This window comes from Schistocerca serialis, chromosome 1 (assembly GCF_023864345.2).
Source record: "Schistocerca serialis cubense isolate TAMUIC-IGC-003099 chromosome 1, iqSchSeri2.2, whole genome shotgun sequence".
NCBI classification, from domain to species: domain Eukaryota; kingdom Metazoa; phylum Arthropoda; class Insecta; order Orthoptera; family Acrididae; genus Schistocerca; species Schistocerca serialis.
Genome location: NC_064638.1, coordinates 329,410,142 through 329,428,088, shown reverse-complemented (window position 1 = coordinate 329,428,088; position 17,947 = coordinate 329,410,142). Strand labels below are relative to the sequence as shown.

Sequence of the window (17,947 nt, the reverse complement as noted above, 5' to 3'; positions counted from 1 at the left end):
ATATTTACACTTATCTACAGCTGTTCATTATTGTGACAGGTAACGTTAATAAACACATACAAATGTGAAAATCTAATCCCATGATGTTCTGTGCACTTAATTTAGAACCACCTCAAAATCTTTACGAATCAACAAACACACTTGGAAAAGATGAAAAATAATGAAGAGCACAATTGGTAAGACCGCAAGCTTTCTATCTGACGGAACAAATGGCAAAATAGTAAACACTAGCAACAACAATGAATGGATAAAAAGGTAAGAACCCAAATACCTTATCACTAGCTTTAGAGTAATAATGTAATAACTGATACAGAAGATGACTGCAACATTTATATACAATTATTTAAGGAAACTTGATGCTCCTAAGAGTACAATACTAAGTACATTGTTGAACAGAATATGAAAATTTAGTGACACGAAGGCAATGTAAGAAATGAGACTATCTACTGAAAAAAGATATTACAATAGAAATTTCAATTTTTATCAAAAATACATAAGAAAACATGTGAGGCAGAGAGAATACCAAAATTAAATATAAAAAATAAGATTTAGAAGTTTAAAGTATGACAAGACTTCCAAGCTTCTACAATTTCAGGAAGCAAATAAACTGTCTCACAAATAGCTTTACCTCTCAAACCACTTATATTTACCTTTTTTCAGTTTTCTATTTTACCCACTATACTTTCTTTCATCTTACAGCTTATAAATTCAATTTTCCTCAGGAATTTGATGAATGGTGTTGTGTGTAACAGAACAAATTAAAAATTTAGCAAAGCCATAAGATGAACAAGCAATAATAATTCATACCGGTGGCTCCGCCATGACTGCTTCCATCTTTCTCTCTGCCTGCACAGTAAACTCAGCAAAGATAGTTCGCATCACAAACTCTCCTGGTCGGATATCCATGTCAATGTTGACACAAGGAGGATATGGAGAGCGCTCTTTGTGTGCTCCCCACGGCAAAACTGAACAACCTGATGTTACTGATGCTGCTGCAGCTACTGTTGCATTTGATGATAATGAGGTAGTTGTGATTGTTGTTACTGTTAATGATGTTATTGATTTGTTGCTCTCTCCTGAAACAACAAACCCATCATACTTTTAGAGGGAAAGTGTCTTAAAAGTTTGTGTGGTTTCTAGAATAAACTTTTCACTGTCATACAAAGTTTAATTTTCTACCACTCATACATATTGAAATTCAAAGGAAAAATAAAATTTGGTTTGTGCATTGTAAAGGAAAGAAAATGTTAAAACATGTAAGCTTATTAATAAACAGACTATATTAAATTAGGCTTACTAGATCAATAGAGAGACCAAAGAGTTCTGCGTAGCCAGCACTATTGGCATACATCTGTATGGTTTGTATGCATTGAGCAAGGGAGGAAGAAGGCAACATAGATAAGACTTTCACATTCTTTATGCAGTTTTTAATGAATAACACTGAAGCTACTTTACAATAACATAAAATACTCCCAGAGTTTGGAAATGCAAATGTTTAAACTTCTTTTCATTTTCATTTATTTATTTATTTTTTAAGCAAATGTATGACAAACAATGGTTTTGTTATGTTACATTTCATACGAAAAACCTTATGTGATATTGACATGGTGAAAAAAAAAAAATAATAATAATATTTCAAGTAACTGTACAGAACCACCAGAACAAAACTGGTGTGAAAGGGTACATAGCATCTTGAGAAACTAGAACAAAATGTATTTCCAAAATGAAACTACAATCAAGATTGTTGTATATCTAACAGTTCTAACTATAAATATTTCTTTTTTATTCTTGGTACTTTAATAACTAAATAATAGTAATTCCTATATGTAATATATACTATTAATTTTATGACATTAATTTATTGGTGATGTGATTTGAGTCATTAGTGCTCAACATCAGGCATCAAAGAGTACATAGATATAGGCTTTGTTTTAACACAGTCATGGAAAACTGATCTGCCAACCTAGTTACTGATTAAAATAAAATTAAAATTTGGTTTTTCAAAGTACTAAAGTTGTAATTACTTCATTTATTTTTCTTACCTGACGTTGCTGCTGAGGAAGCATGAATTGACACATTTGGATGAGCCCCTGGTGAGTCACCAACAGGGGCCCACAATATATCACTGCCAGCAGTACACTGGTGGACTGTTCCACCACTCTCCCCAATTGAGTGGCTTTCACTGACATCTGCAGTAGGTGCTTCAGAACTCCTGTTAGAATCCTGTCCAACTGTTACTGGTACTGTAGCAACATCTCCATCATTGGAAACAGACACAGCACTGCCTGCTGAACCAGATCCTGCCTGGCTAGTAGATCCTGCAGTCAACACAGTTGTTGCTGCTGTTGCTGCCACTGGTGCAGAAGTATTCCCTGTTCCAGCTTGAGATGTGTTATCTGCCTCCTCTACAACATTAAAATACTAAAATGAATCACTTGAAAAATAAAAAATAAAAAAAGAATATAAAAGGAATTATGTGAAACTAATCTCTCAAAACTTTTAACTGAGGCCACTATGCAGGAAAGAAATAAATGGTCTCATTTCAGTATAAAATTAATAAATGATTCACTGTTGCATCAGCGTCAATTATAGAAAAATAAACAACAATCAGTATCTAATAGTATAAACACATAACTGAAAACTCATAGGTAATTATTCAATATCATTACAATAAACCAAAATGAGGCTTTTGGAGTAATAAGCAGGGAATGACTTAAATCTTTTTCAAAATATACATTTCGCACTGAAAACAATTTCCAACACAACCTCAATTCTTTTTACAAATAACCAGTGTCAACTGTCAGAAACGTCAATCTTCAGATTCTTTTGCTGTATAGGAGGACTTTGTTTTTTTGACAACGCATTTTAACTATTTTACCAATTGTACTCAACCCCAAGCAATAAAAAATATTGTTGTACTATGTAAAACGAACCAGCAGAGGCAACACTTCCTGTTTACTTCTGATGTCACAAAAGTACATGCACGTTTTCCCTGGCACTACTCCACTTGTTGAGATCTAGGACAGTAAACCGAATGCTTAGGAAATTATTGGCATAACTCCCACATAAAGATCAGTTATACTGTATTTTTAATAAAACTATAATAACTGCTGCCAGTATTATGCTGCTCTTTTCTAAGATCTTAACTGTAAAACTAGAATATAATTCATTACGTACTGTTTCAAAGCAAGTTTTTCATCAAATTTTATGAAATCAATGAATTCTGAAGTACACACCACTGCACTTAATTACTCAAAATGCTATGAAAATGTCAGCAAAGAAACAATATTCTGAAAGTATACAGAGATATAACATATTTAAATGTAAACAAAACTACTAAACTGTATGTAATTGTAGTACCACTACTTACTAAACAAGAAACTGAAAACAAAATCGCATCTGCCTGCAAAAACCATCTGAAATGTATCCTTGCATTTTGAATACTCTGAAATAATCTGTGGTTTGACAACTATCGATCCACTGATAACTTTGATGGTAATGCACTTCATAAAGACGCTTGCTGATAACACACAGTATATTTGAGATAACTTGTTTACATTGCTTATCACAGTGTTGTGTCCACAGAAGAAAGTGGACACACTCAAAAAATGGAATAACATTGCATAAAACAAATTTTCAGCTAAATCCGTCAAAATCTTCAACAGTGATTTCATAGAGTTCAGGAAGCCATTCTGTTAACATAATAATATTAATGCGAAAGAGTGAGAAATATATTGAGCATATCAGTAATGACAACATAATTCAATGACGAGTTGGAAAGGTAGAGCAAAAAAGAAAAACTGAAATTTATAACTTTCTATCTAGTTCATAATATGAAAAAAAAGCTATTCTTACAAACCTGATGTTTGTGTGCAGTGAGTTTTCACATGGACTGCCAGGTATTGGACTGGGCTGTGGGAAGCCCCACAAGGCAGTTAATTGTGTTAGGTATGCTATGCTACAATCACTTTTTTGCTGGCAGTCCATAATGCACATTATGAAACAGTATTTCATATTGTAGTGATGTGTGTAATAAACAAATTCATTGTTTCATAAAATAAATTATTAGCTAAGATGGAAATAATCAAGGTGTTTCAACATTTTCGAAGCTCTGCTGCTTGAAAAAAGATTAGACTTACCTGAAGTGTTTCCAGTTCCTGTTGTTTCTCCATCACCATTTTCCTGGCCTGCAAAATTAAAGTGTAGTAAGTATTCCATAGGGTTATCATTTATTTGCTATACTTAATTTCTTTGTGAAGCTAATTCTCTACAAACTAAGCATTTTAAACAGTTAGCCACTTATTTCACAAATCATATTGACAATAAACTTATGATATCTGCCAGACATTTCATTTCTTGGGTAGACAGACAAATGGTTTTATAGCTGCATATTTCACCATTTTCTGAGTCATAGTTATATTCATTAAAAGAGTAGTGCGTATCATTTTTCTCTCTAGTGTTTCACCTGTGAATATCTCTCTTACTCTCAAATTCAGATGAATTGTTGATAACAAACTTCATAACTGAATAAATGCACTGTTAGGCTGTGTCTAATATTCCTAGCTGCTTAAAGTGAAACCTACAAGATATACGTGTGTGCACCCCACACATAATTCTAATTACTTTCTTTTGTTCAATGAATACTTTTTTTCTAAGTGAGGAGACATCTCAGAATATTATTCCACAAGACATCAATGAATGAAAACATGTTAACTTACTAACTCCTGTGTCCTCAAAGACAACAAATATTCTTACAACAGAAGTAGTCAAAGCAAAGTAGTAAAAAGTACGGCTGTAAGCGGCTTGTTGTATGCTCTTTACCTTCTGTCTCACTGTCATTTGTGCCTTCCTCCCAATGAAGAAGCATTGTGAGATTATACCTTCAGATCATTTGTGTCGGCATAATCTGAAAATACAAAAACACACATTAAAAGAACTAATAAATAATTAAAAATAAAATTTCATGAAAAATTAAGAATGCTTCAATACCTTGTCCAGTATAAAATCATGATAGCTGCTACCAACAAGAAAAATAAAATTACCAAATAATAAAAACTGAACAAATGAAGAAAACTGGAGTCTGATTCATAAGTATAAGGCACAATAATTAAACAGGAATGGCCATATCCACAAATCCTAAGTGATAGTAAGTGTCCCCCCCCCCCCCCCCTCTTTTTCCACCTCTACCCATTACAAATCCACTTCTGTTCAAACACAAACATTACCAGAAACAACTCAAGTTTATCTGAGTTAGTTTAATGTTTGATGGATCATCTTGCACTGTTCAATGGATCATCTTGCATAGTTAATCACAATGATATAGAATGAGTCATTTCACATTCATATCACAAATCAATTTGTAAAAATGGATACATGCTGAACATTTTTAAGGTTTTTTTTTTTTTTAAATATATACATGTGAACTAGAAATTCCTACCCACTACCTTTTGTACATTACAATAAGAAATTCTTCTACAGTATGGAGTGAGTTGTCAAGGAGAAAGATTTTTAGTTTGTTTTCAAATTTTACTTGCTGTCTGTCAGACATTTTATATTACTGAGCAAGCGATCAAAAAATTTTATTGCAGCACTGGGTACCCCTTTTGTGCTAAAGAAACCTTAATGTGGAATAATTAATTTCATTTTTCCTTCTGGTATGGTCATTCTGAACATCATTGTTCCTTTTGAACTGTGGTGGATTATTTACAACAAACTTCGTGTGGGAATAAATATACTGTGAAGCAGTAGTCAGAATATTCAACTCCTTAAACAGATGTCTACATGATGATCAAGGGTGAGCACTACATATTATTACTACAGCATATTTGAGAGCTATGAAGACGTTCTTTCTTAAAGAAGTTTCCCCAAAACATTTTAACAAATGACATTATTGAATGTAAATATGCAAAATATGTCAACTTACTGATTCATCTCTCCCCAAGATATGAATAATCCCAAGTGCAAATGTGGCTTAACTAAATTGTTTTAGGAGTTCCAAAATGTGCTTTTTCAGGTTTAAATACTCATCAATATGGACACCCAAGTATTTTGAAGCTTCCATCCTGTTTACTATTTCCTCAGGGTGTATAACACTTATCATCGTCATAGCAACTGAAAATGTTGTGTATTTTTAGAAAACCATTCAATGATACTTTTAAGAAAAGTGTTTACCATTTCTTTTGTTTCTGTACCTACGCTTGGACTGATTCAATACTAGTGTCATCTGCAAAAACAACTGATTCTGGTTACTGTACATTACATGGATGATCATTTACATATATGAAGAGTGATATTGGACCAAAGACTGAAACTTGGGGAAACCCACATGTGATTTCTCCCTAGTCAGAATCACGTGGCCAATGGCCTTGCCGCAGTGGTAACACCGGTTCCTGTCAGATTAACGAAGTTAAACACTGTTGGGCTGGGCTAGCACATGGACAGGTGACCATCCGGTCTGCCGAGCGCTGTTGGCAAGTGGGGTGCACTCAGCCCTTGTGAGGCAAACTGAGAAGCTACTTGATTGATAAGTAGCGGCTCCGGTCTCGTAAACTGACATATGGCCGGGAGAGCGGCGTGCTGACTACATGCCCCTCCATATCTGCATCCAATGATGCCTGTGGGCTGAGGATGACACTGTGGCCAGTCGGTACCGTTGGGCCTTCATGGCCTCTTCGGACGGAGTTGAGAATTATGTACATGAACTACATTGGATGAACTACTAAGTACAACTTACTGCATTCTTTAGGTTTGATAAGACGTTATCCACTGGTTGGCTATCCTGGTAGCTGAGTGGTCAGCGTGACGGAATGTCAATCCTAAGGTCCCGGGTTCGATTCCCGGCTGGGTCGGAGATTTTCTCCGCTCAGGGACTGGGTGTTGTGTTGTCCTAATCACCATCATTTCATCCCCATCGACGCGCAGGTTGCCGAAGTGGCGTCAACTTGAAAGACCTGCACCAGGCGAACGGTCTACCCAACGGGAGGCCCTAGCCATACGACATTTCATTTCATTTTCACTGGTTGGCTATACCATCAATCACATAAAATTTCAGTTTATCTAAGAAAATATTGTGGTATATGCAGTTAAAGGCCTTGGATAAAGTCACAGAAAATACCAACCGGTACTATTTTATTATTTAACACTTGCAGAATTTGGTTAATGAACATGTAAATCACTTTCTCAGTAGTGCTACTGTTCTCAAACCCAAACTGTGATTTGCTGAGGATATGCATCCTATTGTTGCATGGTGAGATACTATTCTAAAACACACCACTTTCTCTAAAATTATGGAAAATGGTGTCAGCAGTGAAACAGGTTTGTAGCTATTGACATCTCTCCTATCACCTTTCTTGAATAGGGATTTGACAACAGCATATTTCAGTCTCTCTGGAAAAATGCCTTGAACTAATGATGTATTACATAATCCAGATAAGACCAGGCTTATTATATGGGGACAAATCCTTAGTGTTCTATTGGAAACACCATCAAAACCAGATGCGTGTTTATTTTTAAGAGAATGTATAATTTTCTTAGTTTCAGTAGAAGTTCATGACACATTCATATGACCCAATATTGTGAGTGTTACTTTTTTAGCATGCTGTTGTGATTTTTCTCTTGGACTTCTTGTCCCTATACTTTCCATTACATTTAAGAAATGACTATTAAACATATTTGCTACCTGTGACTCCTCATTTATAGCCTTTCCATTCAGTTCAGTAGTCATGTTGTTATGCTCTGTGAGTGGTTGTCCTGTCTCTTATTTCACTAAACTCCACATAACCTTGGGTCTGTTGTCAAAATTACTAATTTCTGACATTATGTGCATGTTTCTTGATTTTTAATAAATGTTCTTAGAAATTTCATGTAGTTTTAGTAGTGTTCAATTACTACAGGATCTCTACTCTTTCTTACCAACAGATAAATTTCCATTTTCCTTTCACAGGGTACTTTAATCCCCCTAGTGAGTCACAGTTCTTTTGCATGTCTGTTTAATGTTCTTCATGATTAGCTTATGTGAAAAACTATTTTCAAATAACTTTATGAATGTATCATGGAACAGATTAAATTTTATGTTAGCATTTAATTCATTATAAACTTCATCCCAGATCACCCATAAGAAAGCATTCTTGAAAACACTTGTTCTTGAGTTATTAAGTATTTTAACTGATTTCAACAGAGGAATATTCATATTGCAAGGCACTACGTTATTGATCCTAACTAGCTGTGCATCATGATAAAAAGAGAGCATTTGTTATTAGATAAACAGATATTTTCTTGTTCTGAACTTCACCAAAGAAAACATTATCAATTAGATCCAACCATGTTGATAAGTTAATTACCAAGATCAAATTGTGGGATCCAATTAAGATTTCCAGATCATTTTTCCTATCAGAATCCTTCGAAAATCTACATTAAAGTAACCACAGAATAAGCTTGCGGTTGCCTGACAGATAGCACAGTAAGGATTCCAGATTCCTCATAAACAGTTCAAGATTTCCCAGTGGGGATCTATATACAGTTACAATAAAAGTAAACTATTTTTCAGTATTAACTGAGAAGCACACACTTATATGAGCTGTCACTAAAAAATCTACTTGTTTGAATGTTTATGAACTTGTGTTCTGTTTTGATACATGTAGTAACTCCTCCTCCCATATTAGTTTCCATGAGTAAGCTCCTAGAGAGTAATGCTTTACTTGTAACTTACGTAACTCGGTGATAATGTGGTGCTCATACAGGCATAGGTTTTCTATCTTTTTAGAGCTCTCTTAATTTTCTGAACAGTCAAGAAGCTCTTCTGCCTTATTTCTCAATCCTCTTAATATTTTGCTGAAATAAGTTAACCTTAGTATTCTGTGCATTCTTAAGCATTTTGTGGAGCTCTTCTGTTATTCTGACTTCTTTCAAAACAGGGTGTCTGAATCCCGATTATATCCTGTAAAAGGTACATCTCTGACACTGACACCAGTAACGACAGGGTTTGTTTTATGTAATAGTGCCCCCCCTCCCCCCCCCCCCCCCTCCGCTCCAGAACATTATCTGCAAGAAGCTCAGCCAACCTCTCTCTTTCCCTTTGCAGGCTGTATCTAGTGTATTCCCATCTCCACCTGTAGCAACAGACACTGTGCTCATATAGGATTTCTTTTCAGTCAGCTTCTCAACCCAGTGTTCATGTGGCTCACAGCGGTGTTCGCCCTGGGCTGGTCATGGCACTTCAGGAACTCCACAAAACTCATATTTGTGTGTATAGCTGATACTCGTATTTCATCCAGGTCACCCCTAATACTGTAATTACTGTCCTCAGCCAGGCTGTTCTCTGCTCCATCTACTACAGTAACCTGATCCTCTTTGCCAGAACCTTTGCACAAATTCCTTATGTCCTCCGTCATGTGGCTGAGCTAGCACTCGGCTTCACAAAACTTGTGACCTGGTACCTTGTTCCTAATTTATTCAGTACCATCTGTCCTACACCAATCCCATGACTACTACCTTGCAGCAAGACTGTTTTCTTCCTAATCGCTTTTCCTACGAACCTGCAACTCTGCTGCACCCTACTGGGACCTACAGGTGGATGAGGCTCTTCCCTTCTTACTTACTTCAAATAACAAATCAAATTTGTTTGATACTGTAAGCTCAAATGCAGATGAAGTAGACGAGCTGTTCCCCCCTTGCCCACTGTTTGTCCTCTTTGCCCAGATCCCATAATCCCTCCTTCAATCTATCTAGCTCAAATTTTGCATGATCTATTTCAGCCTGAAGGGCACAAATCTTTTCCTCCTATTTAGCAATTCTCTTGTTTGTTTTGCACACCCTACAGTTCCATGGGAGAGCCTCGCTGAGTTCTCCATTCAGTTCCCATGTGAATTCAAACCCACAGTCTACACATGAGGAGGAGTTCCTTTGTCAATAAAATAGCGATACCTGGAGTATTGTTTAAGTCAGTTTGAAATTAGAAAGTCCTTCAAACAGTGAAAACATTAAAAAAATCTAATAATGACAGAATATCATTTTCACAAGTAATACGAGCATTATATTAAACACTGAAAGCATGCTTTATGCTCATGAAATTGATCCCATGTTGTGTTTCTCATTGGCCCTATCAAAGAAAAATTTCAAGAGACCATCTGATGACATCGTCATTCTGATAGCTATTTTTGAAACTAAAAAGTCAATGCCAAAAAATATATTTTCTTCCTATGTTTGAGTCCCCATATTTCCTTCATACCAACTCATTGATCTCCTTTTAATAGTAAAGACTTGATTTCAACATATTTGCATTACATTGCACTGCATCTAGAACATAAAAGTGAATTATTCCACAACACCAAACATCAGAAACTCCAGGTACGAATATCAACAATGTAGGAAAAGATATATTGCTACTTATGTACAGAAGACATGTCAAATTGCAGACAGGCACGATTAAAAGACACTTACATATAGCTTTTGGCCACAACCTTTGTCAGTAAGGTCACACACACACACACACACACACACACACACACACACACACACACACACGAGCGCTCGCGTGCACGCACGCACACCTAAGCAAGCATGCCTCACACACACATGACCACCAACTCCAGCATCTTGGGCCAGAATCAGAAGGCAACATCACGAGAGATGCAAGCAGCAATCTGGATGGGGTGAGGAAGGGGAAGGGATGAGGGAGAGGGGGGGGGGTGTTTTTGGGGGAGGAGACCAAACAGTGAGTTCATCGGTCTCATTGGATTAGGGAAGTATGGGGAAGGAAGTCAGCCGTGCCTTTTTCAAAGGAATCATCCCGGCATTTGCCTGAAGAGATTTAGGGAAATCATGGAAAACTAAATCAGGATGGCCAAAAGCGGGATTAAACCATTGTCCTCCCAAATGCGAGTCCAGTGTGCTAACCACTGCAGCACCTCATTCGGTATGGGGAAGGGATGGCGGTGTACAAGTGGGGAAAGAGATGAACGCTGTCTCATGAACTGTGCAGGGACTAGACTGCCAACAGGCACAGTGTCAGGAAGTTGTGGGGCAGGGAGGTGGGAGAAAAAGGAACAAACAAGGAGACGAGTGGGGACAAATGGGCAGGTGCATTGGCAGAAAGCTGCAAATAAAGAGGGTGGCAGAAGAGAATGGGGAGGAGATGATAGGACAGAAGGGGTGGAAACTGTTGGGTGGAGTGTGTGGGTGGTTGAGGCTGGGATAATTATGGGAGCAAAGTATGTGTTGTAAGGATAACTCCTATCTGCACAGTTCAGAAAAGCTGGTGGTGGAGGGAAGGATCCTGATGGCTCTGATAGTGAAGCAGCCATTGAAATCAAGTGTATTACCAACCAGGTATCCACCAAGATGAATGGCCACCACCAAACTGCAGCCAAGAGCAAAGTAGACCACCCTGTGACACAGAGCAAAGTAAACCACCCTGTGGCACAGCATGCAGCTGAACATAACACACATGATTTCAATGGCTACTTCACTACCTGAGCTGTCTGCATCCTCGCCTCCACCACCAGTTTTTCTAAACTGCGCAGGTGGGAGTTATCCTACAATACATTCTCCACTCCCATAATTATCCCAGCCTCAACCTACAGTTACATACTGTCCCCACATCCTCCACCCAATAGTTTCCACCCCTCTCTCTTATCATCTCCACCTATTCTTGTCTCCCACCCTGTTTATTTGCAGCCCTCTGCCAATGCATGTGCCCATTTTTACCCATTCCTCTCCTCGTTTGTTTCTTTTCCCCCCATCTCTCTGCCCCCAAACCCCCTGACACTGCACCTGTTGGCAGTCTAGTCCTTGCACACTCCACCAGACAGTGTTCATCTCTCTCCCCACCTGTACACTACTATCCCTTCCACTTCCCCACCACATCCAGATTGCTGCTTGCATCCCATATTATGTTGCATTCTGGCCCGAGATGCTGGAGTTGGCAGTTGTGTGTGTGTGAGGTGTGCCTGCTTGTGTGTGTATGAGTGTGTGAATGTTGCTTGTGTGTCTCTCTTTACTGTCAAAGACAGTGGCCAAAAGCTATATGTGAGTTTCTTTTAATCGTGCCTGTCTGCAACTTGACGTCTCTTATTTACAGTAAGACGCAATCTATCTTTTCCTACATTGTTGTTATTTCACAATAAGGATGACATTCATCTGCTCTGGTTGGAATCTATGCTATTTTGAGCATTTATGATGTATCCAAATTGTGTGCTTGAGTGTGGTAGCACTCCACAGTCATGAGGAGTTTGACTCCTTATCTGGCACACAGCTTGAAATGATCAGAAATCATAAAATGGTATAAACTCCACCAACAGAAGAATAATGACAATTACAACTTTAAGGCTGCAATTAAGTAACTCTATGGATAGCACCCTATTTCTCTGTAACTGGCAGTCAGCATGTTAGGAGAACTTGTGGGGATTAGAAGTAAAACACAGCAGGCAGCGACATGTTGAAGCTTCAAGCTTGTTTCCATGCTGTGCTTGTATGGGCCAACTAGTACCAGCCCTATTTATGACAGGTAGGAGTTGGGTATGAGTCTTGGTCATGCATAAAGTTTTAATTTGTTGTTATCATAGTTATGGTGTGTCTTTATTAACAAATACTGATACGTGAAACTTAAAGTTCTGATCCGAAGAGATGACCTGTTTCATTGTTTAACCATATCTAAAACAACAATTTTCCAATCTGTCAGCTACACATACTGTTACAAGTTATTGAATCCTAGCTGCAAAATATCTCACTATTTCACCATCTTGGTTGGTAGCATACAGTATATTTAATACATAGATTTATATTGCAATCAAATATTTTGATAAGGTTATGACACTTTTACTGGTATAAATTGTTATTTCTTTGGAAGGTTTTTGGAAAGAAAAATATTTGAAATATTGTGTTGAAAAACTTCATTGTAGCTACATGTCATATGCTGTGACGTCTACACGAAACAAAATACAGAAAAAGAGAAAACAACACTTGCTTTCTACTTCTTCTTCTTTTGTTTCCTGTAAATCTTTATTCAAATTCCCTTTGCACATTACTTCTTATACATTTTTTCATAGATGACTTATTTTCTAACTACTTCATATGACATCTCAACGATAGATTTTTTAGACATTAGATGTGTTCCCATTGCTTGCTCTCTACTAGCCTTGTAAAACAAGGGCTGGCTATTAACACAAATAATGGCCATAGGATATTGAGAGAATGTTGGTATTACAGTCATTAAAATTATTATTATTGCAACTTTATGCATCAGTCTTTCTTTTGAGATAGAAACAGGACATTATGTTACACCTGCCAGGTTTCCACAAAAATTGATTTTATAGACAGAATTGCAAAAAATAATCACATTAAAAAAGAGTAAATGGATATTGTACTGCTTGCAGAAAACATTCTCAAAAAACAGGAATACATAAATTAGCTGACAAGTTTAAATGCACATTAAAAACTTTCAAGGAGATAGTACATAAAAATTTGTAATGGCAGAAATGCAAGTACATCACATAATAGATTCACGAAACAATTTTCTTTAGAAACAGATGTCTACTGATGGTAAAAGGAACTACTGCTTGATTTCAAGAGAGTTCACGTTATTGGTCCTTTTCATAAGAAGTGAATTATTTTTATAATATCTTACATTAACATGAGAAACTACCGCTTCTCATTAAACATACATGGTTAATATTGATGTTCATTCTAAAACATTTCCTTACAAAATATACAAAGGAAGATTAGGTTTTAACGTCCCATCTAGAATAAGGTCATGAGAAACAGAACACAAGTTCTGGCTGGGGAAGGATGAGGAATGAGATCAGTCATGTCCTTTCAATGGAAACATCCCAAATTCCATCTTAGGTGATTTATGGAAATTAGAGAGCATCTAATCTGGATGGTTGGATGAGTATTTGAACCATTGTCTTCCTGAATGTGAGTATAGTACTTTACCAATGTACCACCTCACCTGGTCTCATAACATGAAACAACCACATGCATCACTTGTCTCATCACGTAACACTTGATTTGTGCATACATGGGTTTTTATGGATACTTTGGAAAGCAAATTTTGAAGAAAAACACAAAAGCAATTAAAGATATCAGGGAAAATCCTATAAGTAAATCAGGCAATGAAAAGATTAAGAAAACCACCTATTGTTTAGAGTAGAGACAGAGCACTGAATATGAACATAAAAATATATTTTGTGTGTTGTGAGAGGGGGCAGGACAAATAAGTAAATGTTCTATTATTTTTAAAAATTATGACATGAAGTGATAGATTATGAAATAAGGCAAAGAATAGGAATAAATGCAAAATCAGACTACTGTGGTTATAAAATAAATTTGTGGTTCGGCAATGCATAATAAACAATATGAAGTCCGTATGATCAAAGAAAAAGCACATATAACAAAACACACATACTGATTCTACTCAGAAATTCTGGGAATAAAATACGTCTAAAATGTCTAGTAGTGCTTGCAATCAATCCAGAAGTTGACAGATACATAGATGGATACAAAATGTGGCACAATCACAGCTATAACGGGAGCCTGTGATACTACAAAATTATTTCCCTAAAATAATGATTACAAAATGTAACAGTTGAGAAACTAAATTTTCTCCCTCACTTGAAAATAAAGTGATGTAGGCTGTTGTAAACATTGCCTACTCCTTAACATTTCCAAAAAGTCATATATATTTCACAGATATCAAGTCTTTGGTGGTCTCCTGTCTCAGAAAAGAATACCTATTATTATACTGTAACAGCTAAACCATTTTAATGATGCTAAAGAGTAACTGATTGATTGAGAGTTAATACACAAGACATCTGAAATTTGAGTTTCTGAGCCTCTGTACTAAGTATAAAACAGTTCCTCTCTGAAAAGTTTTAGCAAGTTTGTGAATTCCCATCAAATTACATACTGAGTATCTACAGTTTGTGTTGCAACAAAGAGAAAAAGGCATTTTACATTTTGCAGAAGATGGAAATTCACCAAGCAGCTGCACATTTTATGAAATTTATTAGCGGACATTGGTTTAGCTCTAACTTCCAGCAAAGTTTTAATTACTTTTATGCTTCCATAATCAGGAATGATATTCTTCTTTTGACATTTTTTATTAAATTGTAGACTTGTCACAATATACATTTCATTTTAGTTTGTGATGAAGACATTTATAAAGGTGACACTTTACCTGATAACGTAAATTTAAGCTGGTGTATTTCCACATGCTGGCTGCGAGCAGAGGAGGGGGTCCGATGCTATGGAATTCATTTTTATATTGAAAGAAAGTTCACCAAGCACTTAGAATTTTTATGACATTTAACAGCTAATGAATTTCATAAAAGCTGTAAGTACTTATTGGATTTCCTTCCCCTATCAAATGAATGGCACAGCTATCGACCCACGACACTCAACCACTAAGTGGAAGTGCACCAAAATCCTTTACAACTGTTTATCTCTGTAACCACTGTATGTTCCCTGCACATTTGTATTAATATATGACACTGAAACAGAAGGTTTAAGTCCCTATCACCATTTCTAGAAGTCATCCCATTTTTATCAACAAATATCTATTTGAAGCAAGAACCACTGACTACATCTTCACGCAGTTTTCAAAGAGGTTTCTGGAAGAGGGAATATTTTTATGCTCAATCCATGTCAGCAATAATTTGGGACGAAGGATTCTGGAAAACTGATGATTAAAGAGAATGAAATTGCTGACACCTCAGTCACATCAAAATGAAAGGTGTAGTAAATTTTATGTACAGAATTGACTATGAAAAACCTTTTTGAAAGATGGCTGTCACATTTGTTGAATGCTGACTGGAGCAACAATAAAAACAAATTTCTCATTTCACTGATATGTTACTTTAGATGAAATGTGGTTCTATTAGTTCACTCCAGAAATAAAACAGCAGCCAATGTAGCACGTAGAAACTAAGTAGTTTGCATCAAAGATAACAAAATTGACTTCAACTTCCAAAAGATTATGGCAAATGTGTTCCAGATGCAAAATGGATTCATCCAAAGTTTTCTGAACCAAACAGATTGAAAAAAAAAGATAAAATTCCTGTATTGTCAAGTACAAAAAAAAGTTATATCTTCTGGACAGTGCACCTGTGACAAAAATCCTGTCACGACAGGAGAACTGTGTGATGTGAAGGAAAAATTGCTGGAACATCCACCCTTTCCTCAAAACTTGACATCTTCAAACGACGACTTACTCCCATAACTAATGAAATTTGTGGCTGAAAATATTTTGAGTTAAAAGGAAAGGTAATGGATGCTGTAGTTTGGTATTTTAAAACACCTTCTAGAATTGTTTTTCATGGATGAAATATATTCATTGGAAAAATGTTGAACAAAGTGTACGGATCTATAAGGGCACCTCACAGAAAAACCAGTATGTTGTTCTTTTACTGGAAAACAGTCTTGTCCTCAGAGCCCTCTGACAAATGACTTTGTCCAAAAACTAAGTCTATGACTTTTCTTCACTACACAACTGTGTGTTTGTCAATACCTCTGATATTCAAAACGCAGTTACCTAACCTCATACAGGCTTTTCCTTTGTTCTGGGAATAAAGGGGGAAAAAAATCACCTGTAACAACATTTTGTAGTAGTGTTTTAGAATATATACTGTGTTCCAACATTACAAAATATCTTGAAGAATACAATATACTGGCACATCATCAGCAAAGATTCAGAAAAATAACACTATCGTGAAGAACAACTGGCTCTTTATACACATGAAATAAACAGTTCAATTAACAGGGGATCTTTAATTTACTTTATATTGCTACATTCCCAGAAGGCACCATTCCTCACAAGCAGATTTAAATCCAACTGTAAGCCTATGGAGTTTCACCTCAGCTACACAACGGAATTTGAGTCAGAAAACTGATGGGAAGCCATCTAGTGAAACCGAAGTCATATCTGAGGTTCTCCAGCAAAGTATTATAAGCCTGCTGATATTCTTAACCTGAACTGTGAACAATTTACACAGGAGCCATTGCATTAAAATTGCAATGAGGAAGCCAAATTAAAGACTGTGTTTAACTGGCAGAACACTAAGAACAAGCAACAAATTTACTAAAGGGACTGTCTATGTTACGCTTGCCCGTCCTCTTCTGCAGTATAGTTGTAGGGTACAGAATCCTTAACAGATAATATTTATAGACAATATATACATATAAAAAAAATCACAGAAGCATAGATGGTTTCTATCATAGTGAAATAGGGGAGTGTGTGTCACAGGTATGATAAATGAGTTGGGGTGGCAGTTACAAAAATAAAGGATTTTTCATTGTAGTGAGATCTTTCACCAAAATTTCAATCACTAGTCTTCTCCACCAGATGTCAAAACATTCTGCTGAAATGGCCATCACAATAAAATATGAAAAATCACAGCTCGCCTGGAAATATGAGGGTTGCCCAGAAAGTAATGCACCGCATTTTTTTTTTCTCAGCCAAAAACCATGCTATGAATGCAAAATATTACTTATGTATTACTTGAAGTCTCCTGAATGAATGTGTCAAGTTTCTGTCACTTCCAACAGATAGCGTAGCTGCAGGACAGTTTCAAAATGGCATTTGTAGGCGATGTATGTTACAAGCAATGTGCTGTTATTGAATTTCTCACTGCAGAGAAAGAAAATGTGGGGAATTTTCACAAACACTTGTGCAAAGTCTATGGAGTGTCTGCTGCTGACAGAAGTAGTCAGCCAATGGGCATGGAGGGCAGAAGGCGGTTTGGTGGAGCTCTATGAATTGCAACAGTTGGGGAGACCATCCACGGCTGTCACACCTGACATGTTGCATCGAGCTGATGCTGTCATTCACGAGGACAGATGCATTACGAGTCTGCAGTTGGTGCTGCATCTGTCAATCAGCATAGGAGGTGTGGAACCAATTATACACACTCTTGGATATACAAAAGTGTGTGCAAGATGGGTCCCACAGTGTATA

The 17,947-nt window shown here is 36.6% G+C and overlaps 1 protein-coding gene across 1 annotated transcript in view; it reads right to left on the bottom strand.

Moving 5' to 3' along the window:
- Positions 1-17,947, bottom strand: part of LOC126469923 (protein furry) — a 1,144,124-nt gene that overhangs the window by 1,120,375 nt on the left and 5,802 nt on the right. Inside the window, exons 2-5 of the mRNA XM_050097322.1 lie at positions 4,822-4,906; positions 4,140-4,187; positions 2,043-2,405; positions 808-1,076 (exon numbers count right to left, since the gene is read on the bottom strand). Of these exons, the coding sequence (XP_049953279.1) occupies positions 808-1,076; positions 2,043-2,405; positions 4,140-4,187; positions 4,822-4,867 (726 nt within the window). The 5' untranslated portion in view covers positions 4,868-4,906. The remainder of the gene's footprint in view (positions 1-807; positions 1,077-2,042; positions 2,406-4,139; positions 4,188-4,821; positions 4,907-17,947) is intronic.